The 13756-nt window shown below is 41.8% G+C and overlaps 1 protein-coding gene across 2 annotated transcripts; it reads right to left on the bottom strand.

The window, feature by feature from the left end:
* Window positions 1-438: 438 nt before the first annotated feature.
* On the bottom strand, window positions 439-13589 carry LOC131467586 (protein FAM83B-like). 2 transcript variants are annotated; one of them, XM_058641575.1, is made up of 5 exons: window positions 13472-13589; window positions 12768-13290; window positions 9175-9339; window positions 3934-4058; window positions 439-3844 (listed from the first exon to the last, which is right to left on the bottom strand). In XM_058641575.1, exons 2-5 carry the CDS (start codon window positions 13203-13205, stop codon window positions 1846-1848), a joined length of 2727 nt encoding a protein of 908 aa, XP_058497558.1. In that variant the 5' UTR covers window positions 13206-13290; window positions 13472-13589; the 3' UTR covers window positions 439-1845. The 2 variants fall into 2 exon arrangements, with proteins under 2 accessions (XP_058497558.1, XP_058497559.1); XM_058641576.1 differs by having other exon boundaries at window positions 12768-13263.
* Window positions 13590-13756: the final 167 nt, after the last annotated feature.

The following is a 13756-nucleotide window of genomic DNA, read 5'->3' as shown; positions in this document are numbered from 1 at the left end:
ATAGACACATCAGTATTCACACTGTAGCTGTTCCAAATGATAAAATAATACTAAAAATAATAAATAATAAATGTACAGAAATATAGTTTTTACATACAACTTTTTTATTTTGTATACTTACTGTGCGTAATGTGTGTAAACATTTTACTTGTAGTTAAAATATAGTATGTAGTATTTTTTTCATTTGGGTTTTTAATTCACATTTTTACATTTTTGTACATTTTCATACAAATGTCGTACGTCGTGCTCATCCTCATCGGACAAAGTTTTCCCAGTTGTGCAGGAACTGTAGACATTTAAAAAGCCCTCTATTGTAATGCTTCCGTCTTTCTCTCAAGAAAACAACAAGCAATTATTAAAAGCTCCACAAGAGATAATAAACAGAGACAGGTTTGTTTACTGAAACAATTTTTCAAACATCAATAATAAATCAATCAATTTACCACAAAACCACATGTACTTTAATGGTTAATTAAACCTGGTTATTTATGGTACCTATTCTTGCAGATCATTTTAGCACACTGAGTGGTGTTTCCATGCAGACATTTGTTCCAGGTTTACTGCTATACATTACAATTGTTGTTAACAGAGTTTGCAACTAGTTTAGATTTGTACAATAAATAATATCATATACTATGGTACAGGATATGGGTCATGTTTCAGTTAGAACAAATATTTATTTCCCAATCTCAAAATATTTTATGACATTCTACTGAACCTTTACACCAACCTTTAAAATTGGTAATGATGACATAGTTTCAATATAGTGATGTTTGAACAGGAGCATAAGTGCAATGGTTTGGGACTATTTTCAGTGGCAGATGAACATACGTTTGAAAACGTCAACAAACTTAGATATCAAACTTTTCAAAGAAAGAAAACAAATCAAATAATACAGACATTTTCAAAATATATTTTACCTTGATAAAATAATTAGAAGCTTCACTGTCATATTCTTTCTGCTTTTAAAATACCAATAGACTGTGGGGTGTTTTTCATATCCACACCATGTTTAGGGTAAAATACAATTTGATTCAAATGTTATATGATGCTGTCTAATGATGTCATCTTGAGCTAAAATATCAGAAATTAGATTTTCCTTAATAAGTTCTTAGCCACAACAAAAAAAAAATCAAAAATCAAAGGAAACATAGAAGGGATCACACACCCTACAGTCCGTGTCCTAGCCAAAATAAATCAACCAATAATGCTCTAAAGTTACATCTTGGTCCATGTACAGTAAGGGTCCAAGCTGTGATATCACACCATGGCTCACAACAACATTTTTGTTAAAATTGCTACGATTTTACAACTGCCAATGTACAGAAGAAGAATTTTACAGCTTAGGTTTTAGAGAGTTAGCTTGTAGCTAATTTGCTAATCCGTCATCCCTGGGGGTGCATCAACAACAGACATATTAGCCATTGTGTCAGTACTGTTTTAGCAACATTAGCAACTCTTTGTCTGAAGTCACTGTTCTGCCAACTTCTGATAGCTGCTGCTACTGCCAAGCATTTGACACACCCATCGTCACTCATCGTCAGCCATCATTAAAGTATTTCAGTGTGGGTGCAGAGTAATGTTGCTGGTACAGATTTCCACTTCACCACTGCTTACACAAATGATGCAGATTGAACAAGGGAAGTCTGTCTGAACTGTAGTGAACAGTCTCCTCTAGCAGGTGCTCTACTCCTGTCACTGCATTGAAATAATTTGGCTTGATTTTGACTGGTGTCCACACGACTTAAATCTTTGCTTGCCAGCACATGTTCTGGGGCTGTGTTATCAGCAGCTGTTCTAGTGGGTTTTATCCCTGAGTGTTGGCCTTCCAATCTTCCCACATCTCTACTTGTTCTTACTTATTAGATTTCCTACTCGCTGCATGAATCTTCCCAGTTTGTTGTCTGTGCCACTTTGTGCCTGATACATTGAATAGTCAATGTCTCTCTCAGAGGAATACATGCTTGTCATCCTTGTGGACTTATCCATAGGAATCCTTTCAGTACTAAGCAAATACTCATACCGGCTGTAGGCTTTCTCTCTTCTGGTTTGTAAAACAGTTGCCCCCTCGTCATCCAGAGTGCTCTTTGAGCCTTGATCCTGATCAGCTGCAAGGTTTGTCTTTCTTTTGCTTGAACGATGAGGTGATAATCTTGGGAATGCAGCTTTATGCTTGTCGACTGGACTGCTAGAGTTCTGCAACCTTGAGGTGGTTGGTGATTGACCTTTCCTTGTTTGTCCTGCAGCAGGTGTCTGTGAATGATCCCCTTTGAGAGGTTGATTTGATCCTGAGGCATTCTGTGATCTCATTGAGGATTTCCTTTGGAGAGACTTGTCCTCTTTTTTGGATGCTTTCTCTTTCTTTTCATCTGACGAAAGCATTGATTGAACTTTCATTCTCATGGAATTCTTCCTCTGAAGTGATGGTTCCTCTCGTCGCTTTTCTGAGTGACTTCCCTTGGTCTCTGATGAATGCTGCGATTCTGTAGATGGGTTTGAGATCTTTGGTGTGTTGTCTACATCTTTAGAAACCGATTTCTTTTTTTCTTTAGGAGTAGCTGGGCCTGAACTGTTTGCCAGCTTCCCTATAGAACCATGACTTCCTCTGACCTCACCTGTACGTTGTGATTCTGCAGGAAAGCTTAATTTCCCTTTTGGATCAGCAATTTCATCTTTGCTACTTTCCTCATATCCATTGTGGGACACAGCTACATCTGAAATGTTGATACGAGTATTAGAACTATCTTTTTCTTCGGGGATCTCCTTCAAAGACTCCATAGTTCTCAGGTGCTGGATACTGAGATTGCTTGTCTGCAAATGAGAGAGTTTGAGTGATGGGTCAGTCATTTTCATATCTAAGTCAGCAGCTGATACTGTCCTGGAAAGAGGCTCATTGCCTCGCTCGCGCTCCCTAATTTTCTGGATAGCTGATTCCACAATACGACCATTTTGTGTGTCCAACTCTGCCCCGCTTTGCTTCATGTCTAGATTTCTCAGTGACGACATATATTTAGGTCTTTCTATAGTGGGATACATGGACCTCAAGGACTCTTGGCTCTGCCTGAGATTGGTATAGTCCTGCAGACTGAGCCTCTTTTGCCTCATTTCCTCCAACCTGGACTTAATTTCCCTCGATCTGTTGTGAATCAGTTGTGACTGGTGGTCATTTAAGCCTGAGTGACTGCTGTATGGGGATATCATTGGGGATAGTGCATCAGTTGATGCATCTAGAGGAGCATCATTTTCATTAAAGTATGTGTCGATCTTCCACCTGTTCAGCGAGGTTTCCGAGTTAAATGGGATCAGATTCTGGTCCGTACCATAGCGAGTGCGATGGCGAAGGTGCTGCTGAGATAACCTGCTTGTTGGCATCAAGTCACCACCCCCTCTCAGGTGAGAAGTAGTCCTGTCATGTGGTCCAACGTCCTTGGTCCCCATCCTCAGCCGACTCATTGAGTTTAACTTTTGCAGTTCTCCACCGTAACTGTGACCCCGCACCAGTGTCCCCATCTCAGGACAGTGAGACTGATGGAGCCTATCCTGGACACTCACGCCCCTTGTTAGTATGGTGGTGTTAATTAACCTGTCATCCTGTGCACTTCTCATGCCGTGCATCCCTCTGGGGTTCATATGAAGCTGGTGAAGGGAAAGTTGGCTGGAGTTTGGGCTCTGCAAGGTCACTGTGTCTCTCAGGTACTGGGCAGACAGCTTCTCCCTGGACAGAACCTCAGGAACTGTGGAGCGAGCGTACAGCCTCCGAAACTCCTCGTCATAAGAGCTAACCAGCTGACCAGTTACCACCAGAACCATACTGAGGTTAATCTTCTCAGATGACCACGTATAGCTGAAAGGATAAAAAGGAGCCACTGTCAACACAAACCCAAACAAACAATTTACGTCGACTCATGGTACATATCCTGAGCACCGACTTACCTGTAAGTTCCATACAAAACGGTCTGGCAGTCCACCAGGATAAACTTCTGCTCCATATCGCCATAAAACTTGACCCCAGACTGGCACTGGTACTGCTGCCCCTGAACGGTCCGAACTCGAATGTTCTGATAAAGAAACATAAAGTTAGTCTCAGCCTGAGAAAGGCAAAGACAAGTCAAATCTTTTTTTTTTCCTGTGCTTTTTTAAATAAAAAAGACATTGTTATTTAATTCTGCAGTAATTGATTTCTGGCCACTTGGAGGCGCTGGTGAACCCCACTTTTGATACACAGTACCTGTTCGGTAATGATATTTTTGTTTCAACGTTATAAAGCTTTATTTGAGTTACATTTCTCATCCAACTACCATTTCATGCTTGGCAAATAGCATACATTTGGTTTTCCTTTTCCACTTTTAGTGCTAAAGAGCTGTGGTTGTGAACCAACACAGCAGTTTCTGTCTAAAAAACAAAGCATGTGCTGAAAGACATTGAAAAGCTGAGGTGAAGTTAATTACAGTTCCTCCGGTTACTCATTTCACAAACAAGTAAACATGTCAAACAAAAAGAACTAACAAGTGAATTAAATGCAGATTATTTTAAAGTGCAAGACAACAAATCAACAATGTAAGTGACCTTCTTGGTGGTGCACCTTTATCTACATCATCAGCTTTAGGAAAAAAAGAAAAGTATTGCATCAGAAGATGGAATGTGAAAGAGCCTGCCAACCAATTTACTGGAAGCTTCCCAGACAGTCAGAGCTTTGTGGCTGGGCTGAGTGAGTCTACAGGTCCACGATGTCTCCCAACATTTGTTTGTCACCAAATTAAAACTGCTGTCAGAAGATGAACCTACTTCAAAGCCATGTTAAATGGCTCTATAGTCTGTCTACTATCACTGATCCAGTGTTTACTATGTGAGATGTGTGGATAATCTTTTCCAGTAACTCACAAAGAAAGAATAGAAGACAAGTCTGAAACTATAAAATGCAAATCGTTTTTTTTTTTTTTATTATTTTCATTACCATTCACGCAAACACCGCTTGTAGTTCTCGACGTGATTAAACTTGTGTCTCTGCCTTCTCTGAGCCTGGTATTTGGATGTGGCTACTGGCTATGTGATTTGCACAGAGATCACAAAGCTGTCACTGTGTTCACTCTGACGACTTGATGTCGAATGTTCAAACATCAGCCTGATGCCGCTCAACAGGAAAATCCAGCTCGACCAACAGATCTGTCCTACAGCTGCTGCAGTCGCTCTCACATGTGATAATGGTAGGAAGACAGCGTGCAGCAGGGGAAACGCTGGTAAACATCAGTGTTTCTACACGGATGCGGAGCAAATGTCAGACTTAAACTCCTAAATCCTCCTGCCAACAGAAGAAAGGTCATCCCACAGGCAACACTTCCTCTGGTGTAGAAACATGTATGGAATGAATGCTAATCTGCAAACACATGACTAGAGGAGCAGCAAAAAAACAACATTTCTGTGTTTCTCAATCTCATTGATTACACATTCACTTCAGTCCCACTCTCAAACTGAACAGTAACGCTGGGCATCATAATATTATGCTGGGAACAATGCAGACTGGAGCAGACACAATAGTAGACGGGGAACACGTCAACATTACTGCTAATTGGAGCCAATAAAAAACACACCGAGCTAATGCGAAACTGCATGAGACTGAGTCTGAAAAGGGTGTAGTGACAAGAGGTGTGGCCGACGGACATAGTATACGCAGTGAGGACTCTGCATGCACCTACGACCAATCAGACTATTGATCAGGATGATGAACGCAGAGTTCAACCATCATCCATGAATAATATGGTTCCCAATCTTAATCCTTAGAACACTTTTTTTCCAGAAGCTATAAGAATGTGCAATATAGAGTGTTGTATATACTTTTGTATAAGTCTGATGAAATGATATATATTTTTCATTTTCACCAACTATATAAACACACCTTTTTTATAAATTTGATTACATTTGTGAAATTTGGAAATAAGTCACAGTTCAATGTACACTTGGCTTGAACAAAAATAAAATAAAAACGGTCTGTTTTGTGAGTTCTGCACAATTGTCGCTACTCCCCTTAAGAAAAAAAAAAAGCAATTTAAAATGAATCATAACTTTGACCCAACAACACATAAGAAGATGAAAAAACACACTTTTGTAAAGCCTGAAGATATGACCTATAAACACCGCCCACCCCCCACCCCAGGATGTCCATACAAGGAGTTGTGTATTATTCCCATGACAATTTACCAATGGTGCGCCTGCGGCACAGATCCATGTCACGTGAGCCAAGCAGAACAGTGCAGTTTAGCTCACATTAGTATGGTTTGGAATGGTAAACCCTGATCTGGCTTGCGCTTCGTGGCCTGATGGCGATAAATGCATTTGCTATGTAAAAGGTTTGACATCATACTAGCCTACCAATAAATCCAACAATGCAGAATAAGGTGAGGGTCAGCCCGGGTCATACTGGAAAGGGAACTTGACTGGTTGCTGATTCAAATGCCGACAGGTCAAGGGGGGCCGGGATACCCAGTTCCCACTGGGTATGATCCAATCCCTATTCCTCCCCATTGACTAGGTTTACTGGACACCCTAAAGTGACCTCAGCCATGGGACAGCCAAAATGTTTTTTCCCTTTCCATTGGAATTAATGATTCTCTGTCAACAAATGAAAAGACTGCAATGTGTGTTGGGCTGGGTCACTGTGTTATGCTATGTTTCCATCATGGTATGGTTCAGTTTTGTACAGTACAGTATGGTTTGGAACGGTAAAGCCCTGGTTCAGGCTTGCATTTCGACTGAGAACAGTACCTTTACTTGATAGGCAGAGTGTGGGCTGTGCCCGATGGGTGCATAGCGTGACGTTGTATCGGTGCGACGACAATGAATGATGACATTGAACGTGACACATAAAACAACAATGGAGGACTTCCAGCAACTCTTTTTGTCCTGCTCAGTTTGTGGCTGTTTGTCTCAACAAGACATCAAGCTTTTCATGAGAAGGGACGACAGGCGTTTGCCTCAACTTCCATAGGATATTTACACCAATAGCAAGAGGGTGATGATTGTCATGACTGTACCATTTTACACTGGTACCCCAAAAGGAAGGTGCCAAATAATGGAATGGTTGGGGCTTGTTATTTTTGTACTATTTCCTTATGGAAACACAAAAAAATATGTTCCATACTGTGCCAAACCGAACCGTTCCACTAGCTGGAAACACGGCTTTAGGTAACCCAACAGAAAGGTGCCAAAAACTGGGATGACTGAAACAGAAGACTGAATGTCATTGTAATAAACACTCTGAGGTGATTCTGTGCTCATCTGTTATTCACTCCACTCACACACTAGCACTGAGATGAAGTATAAATACTTCCTGTTTATGTAGGAAAATCAGATGAACACATGTAAACAAACTGGGAACAGAAGTTATCAGACATTCAAAGTCATCCCTGCACGATATTAAAAATGACATCAAACATTCAATTATCATTTTCACTTTCTCTTTCGGGGCCACACGGTGGGGTAGTGGTTAGCACTCTCGCCTTGCAGTGAGAAGACCCGGGTTCGAGCCCCGGTTGGAACAAGGGCCTTTCTGCATGGAGTTTGCATGTTCTCCCCGTGTGTGCGTGGGTTCTCTCCGGGTACTCCGGCTTCCTCCCACAGTCCAAAAACATGCAATGTGGGATAGGTAAATTGGACACTCCAAATTGACCATAGGAGTGAGTGTGAGAGTGAATGGTTGTTTGTCTCTATCTGTGTGTGGCCCTGCGATGGACTGGCGAACTGTCCAGGGTGTACCCCGCCTATCGCCCGATGTAGCTGAGATTGGCACAGCACCCCCCGCGACCCTCTGGCAGAGGATAAAGCGGTAGATGATGACTGACTGACTGACTTTCTCTTTTGTACCTCAGTCAACATTGTTACTTGTTCTGTTGTTTAACTCTTTGTGACTCAGACTCAGACACATAACTGGAATGGAACTCAGCCAATTCCAAACCTCCACCATGGTCAAACAAACCTAAACACGTCTGTCGAGTTCTTATCACAGCAAACTACGGAAAAACAGAGGAACGCTTTGCAAAAATGTGCACGAAACTGTACAAACACACACATACACACACTATATACATATATGTATACGGTATATATATATACATATATATGTATATATATATACATATATATACGTGTGTGTGTGTGTGTGTTTTATATTATTTCCTAACTTATGAAAAATTATTAAACTTTTAACCAAAACCAAATTAAGATTGACTGCTTTCTTCTCTGGCTCCAGATTGGGATGATTGTGTGAAAAACACTGAGCCTCCACCAAGACCAAACAATCGTGCACATGTCTGTCACCTCATCATTATTATTATTATAATGTCATAAGGCTCATAAATGCCTGAGTATTCAACAGTCACATTTTATCACATCCTAAAAAAAAATACATTTTTAAAGCCCTACATTACAGAGGTTTTTCACTGGCCGTCACCAACCTGGTCGGAGTGAAAATCCGTTAAATCTTTGTGTAACACACACATTAAACAACCGACCAGCCAAACAAACAAACAGACAAATAAACAAAAACACAGTCAGACGGGGGAGAAATTTCCCTGAGAGGAAAATGCTCCCTCCAAACACAACACAACATTTGTTGTGGTTGTTGATTGGCTGCCGTGTCTGTCTCCATGTTTGTGTTCATTCACATGTTCTCAGCACGTTGTCACATTAACCCTAAACATAAACCCTCTGAATTTAACCCTTAGTGCTCACGTAAATTGCCGTGGGAATAATACACAACTCCTTATATGGACATCCTGGGGGGGGGGGGGGGGGGGGGGGGTGTTTATAGGTCACATATTCAGGCTTCACAAAATTAGTTTTTTCGTCTTCTCATGTGTTGTTGAGCCAAAGTTATGATTCATTTCATATCACATTTTTAGTAGTGATATAAAGTAGCAATAATTCTGCAGAAGTCACAAAATAGAGCGTTTTTCTTTAATTTTGTTCATTAAAAAATGAGCCAAGCGAACTTTAAACTGTGACATATTTCAGTCAGATATTAGAGGACATAAGACACTCTATATTGCACATTCTTATGACCGCTGTATATACTGCACATTTAAACATAGTCATGGAAAAAAGCAGCCTAAATGCTCTGTGTTCTAAGGGTTAAAGGACGTCATGGACGTATTGGCAGTGGTGGCCATGTTCACGACTCACCTTCAGGTCCTGGATGTTCACGCCCACTCTGTGTGACATGGTGAGGAAGCTCGCGAACTGGGAATCATCCAGGAGGATGTAGACGACCACGCCCCTCAGCGTGGCGCTGACGATCTCTTTGAAGATGTCAACATCGGTGAAGATGTCCATCGCTATGGCGATAACCTGGAGACACAAGGACCGACACACCATTTGTAATCAGACCATTATTTTTCTAGCTCTTGGATTTTTTGGCACATATTTTAATTTGTGGAACGAACGTGGTTCAGAAGTAGATAAGATGTCGGTGAAACATTTCCCCCACAATTTTTATGTAGAGGTCATATTTTAAAGAGCAAAGGGGTGGAGCCTGACTGAGAGCTTGTCCACTGCACGTCCACCTCCACCTCTAACCAGCCACCTGTTGGACAACACTACTGTAGCTGTCAATCACACAATGTCCATGCCCATGTGTTGAAAATGGATCTTTTGCTGCAAAGTTCGAAGTATTGCCGTAGATTTCAGAGAGTTAGCATAAACTAGCTAAGAGGCTATTTCATTCAGCTCAGTTGCTCGGTGATGTTAGCATTCAAGCTGTAATTGTTCATATAATCTCATAATTTAATATAAACTTTTTAAGCCACTTCAAAGCTCATTAAAGTTCATCAAATGTGGGAAACAGCCACTGAACAAAAGGTCGCTAATATCATAAGAATGCTTCATTATCTCGTCATTCGTCTTTTCTTTGTAAACCGCTCCCTCCCCCAACACCGGAGTCCATGGAGTAAATCAGTGAATTAACACCACAGCACACACCAGTTGTTGATCCACTGCTGCCTCTGTCACTAAGTTCAAATATGTTATTTTGTGACTTCAGGGTTTGAACGTCTTTGTTCATATTTACCTCAGTGACACAAAGTGACCACAAACCAAAATCACTGATTTTCTCTATGGACTTTGGTGCGACACAGTGAACGGTCCAGAAAAGTCTGTCTAACGATGAAAAAACAGCAAACATAATTATTCTTAAGATATCTTACACTTAAGCAGACATAGATTGTATTAGGTGAGCCTTTTGAAAATGGATTAAAAACAGTTTTCCCTGCTGGCAACCAGGTCCCTCAGTTAAAGGGACAAGTACATACTTGCTATATTGTACGTTATATGTCCATATTGTATTTATAACTTTTGGATTTAGTTTAACTTGCTGCTGTATTTCGTCCTACATTTAAATGATTATGCTGTGTCCAATTTAGATGGTCATTTGGGTTCGCACTCTTGCCTTCACAGCAAGAAGACGTGGGTTCGTGACCTGGTCGGAACAAGGGCCTTTCTGCATGGAGTGGGTGTTCTCCGGTTTCCCTTCCACAGTCCAAAGACATGTAGATTTGAGGATTATGCAAATTGGACACTCTAAATTGACTCTGAGAGTGGATAGTTGTTTGTTTCTATATGTGGTCCTGTGATGGACTGGTGACCTGTCCAGGGTCTGACAACCGCCCTATGTCAGCTGAGATTGCCTGAAGGTGAGTGAGATTGAATTTATATTTATTGAAACCGTGGGAGTTATTCTTCTTTCTTAATCTTATTATTCCTCCATTTTGAGGCTTTTCCCATACCCCAAAACTCACCAATGAAAATTTACGTATATCAGCGGTTCGGGGAATGCACGTTAAAAAATTAAAGTGGGCGTGGCTAAAAACTGACGCAAAAAAAACCTCCTATTAGGTCATCTGCTGTCGGGTTTAACGCACATGAATGAAACTTGTTCATATTGTGGTCAGGATTTTTATGAGGACACATCAAAGCTACAACTACATTACAGTGTTACAGTGTACACACACAGACCGACTGCTGTGTTTGTGAATCATCAGCTCTGGAGCCGGTCGGCGTCGCAACGTGTGGAGTTTAATGTCGAGCACAAGCCGAGACACGTCGTCTGGTTACGGTGAACCTTGTGTGTGAACCTGTTAATCTAAAGTTTGTGTCGTCTGTTGTTTCAGTTGTTTCTTGAATCTCACAGTATGTGTAGTTGCTGCCGGTGAGACGTGTGATCACTAATGAGTCGCCTCAGGTGTTTAGTTGTGATGTTAGGATCTGATGACGATGGTGATTGTTTTGTCATTATCTCCTGTCGTACTGTTAATGTGTTAAACTATGTCACGTACCCCAGCTTTGAATGGAGGTTTGGATGTACAACAAAAATGTATTTACTTGCTGTTAAAATGTGTTTTACAATTAAATGTCAACATTTGTTTCCTAGCAGAAACTTTCAGAGTCTGAAAACTAACATCACCGTGCTGCGATCGAGTGAGCGAGCCTGTGCAGGACAGAGCAGCTCTGACCTTCAGAGAGGTAGGAGGATGGGCTCTGACATGTGCACACACATACACACACACACACCCACGCCCACACACATACACACACACACACACTGCTATGTTTCTGCATGTTTCATTTCTCTGTTGCTCGTTAATATGAAGCCGCTTGATCCAACGTTTCCACAGTCACATATAAATATAATATTAACCAGTTTGCTCAAAATGATCTCTTTGTGATTCATTTTAAATAAAGCATGCATTTTAAAACCAGAAAAAACACCTGTGGTGGCTGACCTTTGACCTCCTCCTCACTCACTGTGGCTGAAGACGGATGTGAACAGTGATGGAGTTGTCGGTGGAAAGTGTCACATGACGCTTTCAAAATACGTAGTATTAGGAAAATAAACTTTTTTGAGAGGTGGCTAATTCCGTCTACACTGCTTTTACTCGCAATCCTAATGGCTCTGGGTTATGATAAGAATCGATATGCCAGTTAAATACTGTATGTTTTTTCTAAATAGCAGGTCACTCTGTTATTTGTACCAACTGTGAGTAACAATAATATAACAAGAATGATTCTCTTCTACAGTAAATACTTTTACACATACTTACTTATGTTTGGTCTAGCTTTAGTTATAGAAGTTCATACATTGTACAAGTGCACATGTGATTCACACAGAAAATCTATGTCATTTAAATATACTTCCTTTATTTTACTTTCATTCTGTGATTATGCTTTTAAATATCAATTATTATGCTTTAATATTTGAAAGAAATGCTGTAGTCAAGAGTATGTGTGTGCGTGTGTGCGTGTTAATGAATACACTGTGTATACTACACAGAAGTATGCGGTGATATTTCTTTTCCCCTGTGTAAAAGCAACGCCTTTCATTGTGTGTTTGATAAAATGCTTCTCTCTCTCTTTCTCTTTATGTGTGTGTGTGTGTGTGTGTGTGTGTGTGTGAGATGGAGAGAGAGAGAGAGAGAGAGAGAGAGAGAGAGTGTGTGTTTGTTGTCACCTATTTGGGACCTTTTTCTGTCATAAACACTGACCTTGTCAGGACCAGTAGTTCTCATGGAGACCAAAACCTGATGTTAAAGAGGCAGAACCTCATTTCTGGGGAACTGATTAAGTTTAGGACTAAGATTTGAACTGTGGTAAGGTTCAGGTTTAGGGACCAGGCTTTCTTTAGGACTGTCCAAAGGAATGGAAGTCAGGTGAGAGCCCTTAGGAAACCAAACCTCCTCATTAACACAACACTGCTGACAGCTCAGTATCTGTATCGTTCTCACCTTCCTCGCCTCCTGAATCTGTTTGCGGACCACTTCCTTGATGCTTGGCGTGTTCTCTCGGGGCGGTTGGAACAACAGGCTGATGCTTGTGTCCGTGCCCTCCAGTGCGACCTCGGGCCAGCCCAGGTCCAGGTCCGGCACCTCCTCGTCCGACTCCATTGGGAAGTAGGTGGAGGGGCTGGCCACCTCCGTGACCTCTCTGCCCTCTGCGTCATCCTCCACGAGCGGCGACTCAGCATTCTGTAGGATGAAGAAGATCTCCTCCTCAGAAAGGAAGTGGCTGATCTGCTCGGCGCACAGAAACTCCTCGTAGGCGTCTCTGCCGCCACAGAGCAGGGCATAAATGGCCAAGCGGTAGGATTCTTTGTAGTGTGGCTGAATGTAGAGTGGACTGTCGTCTTCCTTCAGAGAGGACAGGCAGGACAGATTGGACGTCATGGCCCTGGGTGAGTCTCCAAGCGTCTGTTAACCATGCGGCTCAGAGCAGGAACCCTTGCTGCATGAAGCCACACACACAGGAAATCTCAATGAGAGAGAGAGGAGAGCAGTTAAAGACATGAAAACCTGTCTGTCTAGTGTGATTCAGCTCAAGTAGATAAACAGTTGGGAGGCATGTGATGACTCCTTTAACCAGTTGTCCTCGAGCCGTCTCACTCACAGTCAGTTCCCAAGTATTTGGTGAGAGAAAAGTCAAGCACTCTTACCTGGTGAAAGGCTGCTGTTCCTGTGGTGTGTGAGTGTTTTGTCTCCTGCACCACTGAGGTGTGGATGTGAACCTGTGAGCCTGCTGTACCTGCCCTGTTAAGTCCACTAACACCTCACACACTGGATCAGGCCCCGCCCACCGTGGCTCACCTGGGTTTCAGGAGCAGGTTTGTTTACCTTCAAGGCTGTTACACAGCGTCTCTGTCAGCCTGGACGCACAGTTGTTTTCAAGTACAGTAGATGTTGGAGAAGGCAGAAGTATAAACCTAAATGTTCCTATTACA

The sequence above is a fragment of the Solea solea genome, chromosome 10, assembly GCF_958295425.1.
Source record: "Solea solea chromosome 10, fSolSol10.1, whole genome shotgun sequence".
NCBI classification, from domain to species: Eukaryota; Metazoa; Chordata; class Actinopteri; order Pleuronectiformes; family Soleidae; genus Solea; species Solea solea.
This window is presented reverse-complemented; position numbering and strand designations above follow the sequence as displayed.

Bases quoted from the DNA above. Each gene is read 5' to 3' on its own strand.
- LOC131467586 (XM_058641575.1), bottom strand. From the start codon at position 13,205: ATGACGTCCAATCTGTCCTGCCTGTCCTCTCTGAAGGAAGACGACAGT. The intron at 9,340-12,767 runs GTGAGAACGATA...TTGTGTCTCCAG, and splicing joins AGATTCAGGAGGCGAGGAAG to GTTATCGCCATAGCGATGGA. The intron at 4,059-9,174 runs GTGAGTCGTGAA...TTTCTTTATCAG, and splicing joins TGAACATCCAGGACCTGAAG to AACATTCGAGTTCGGACCGT.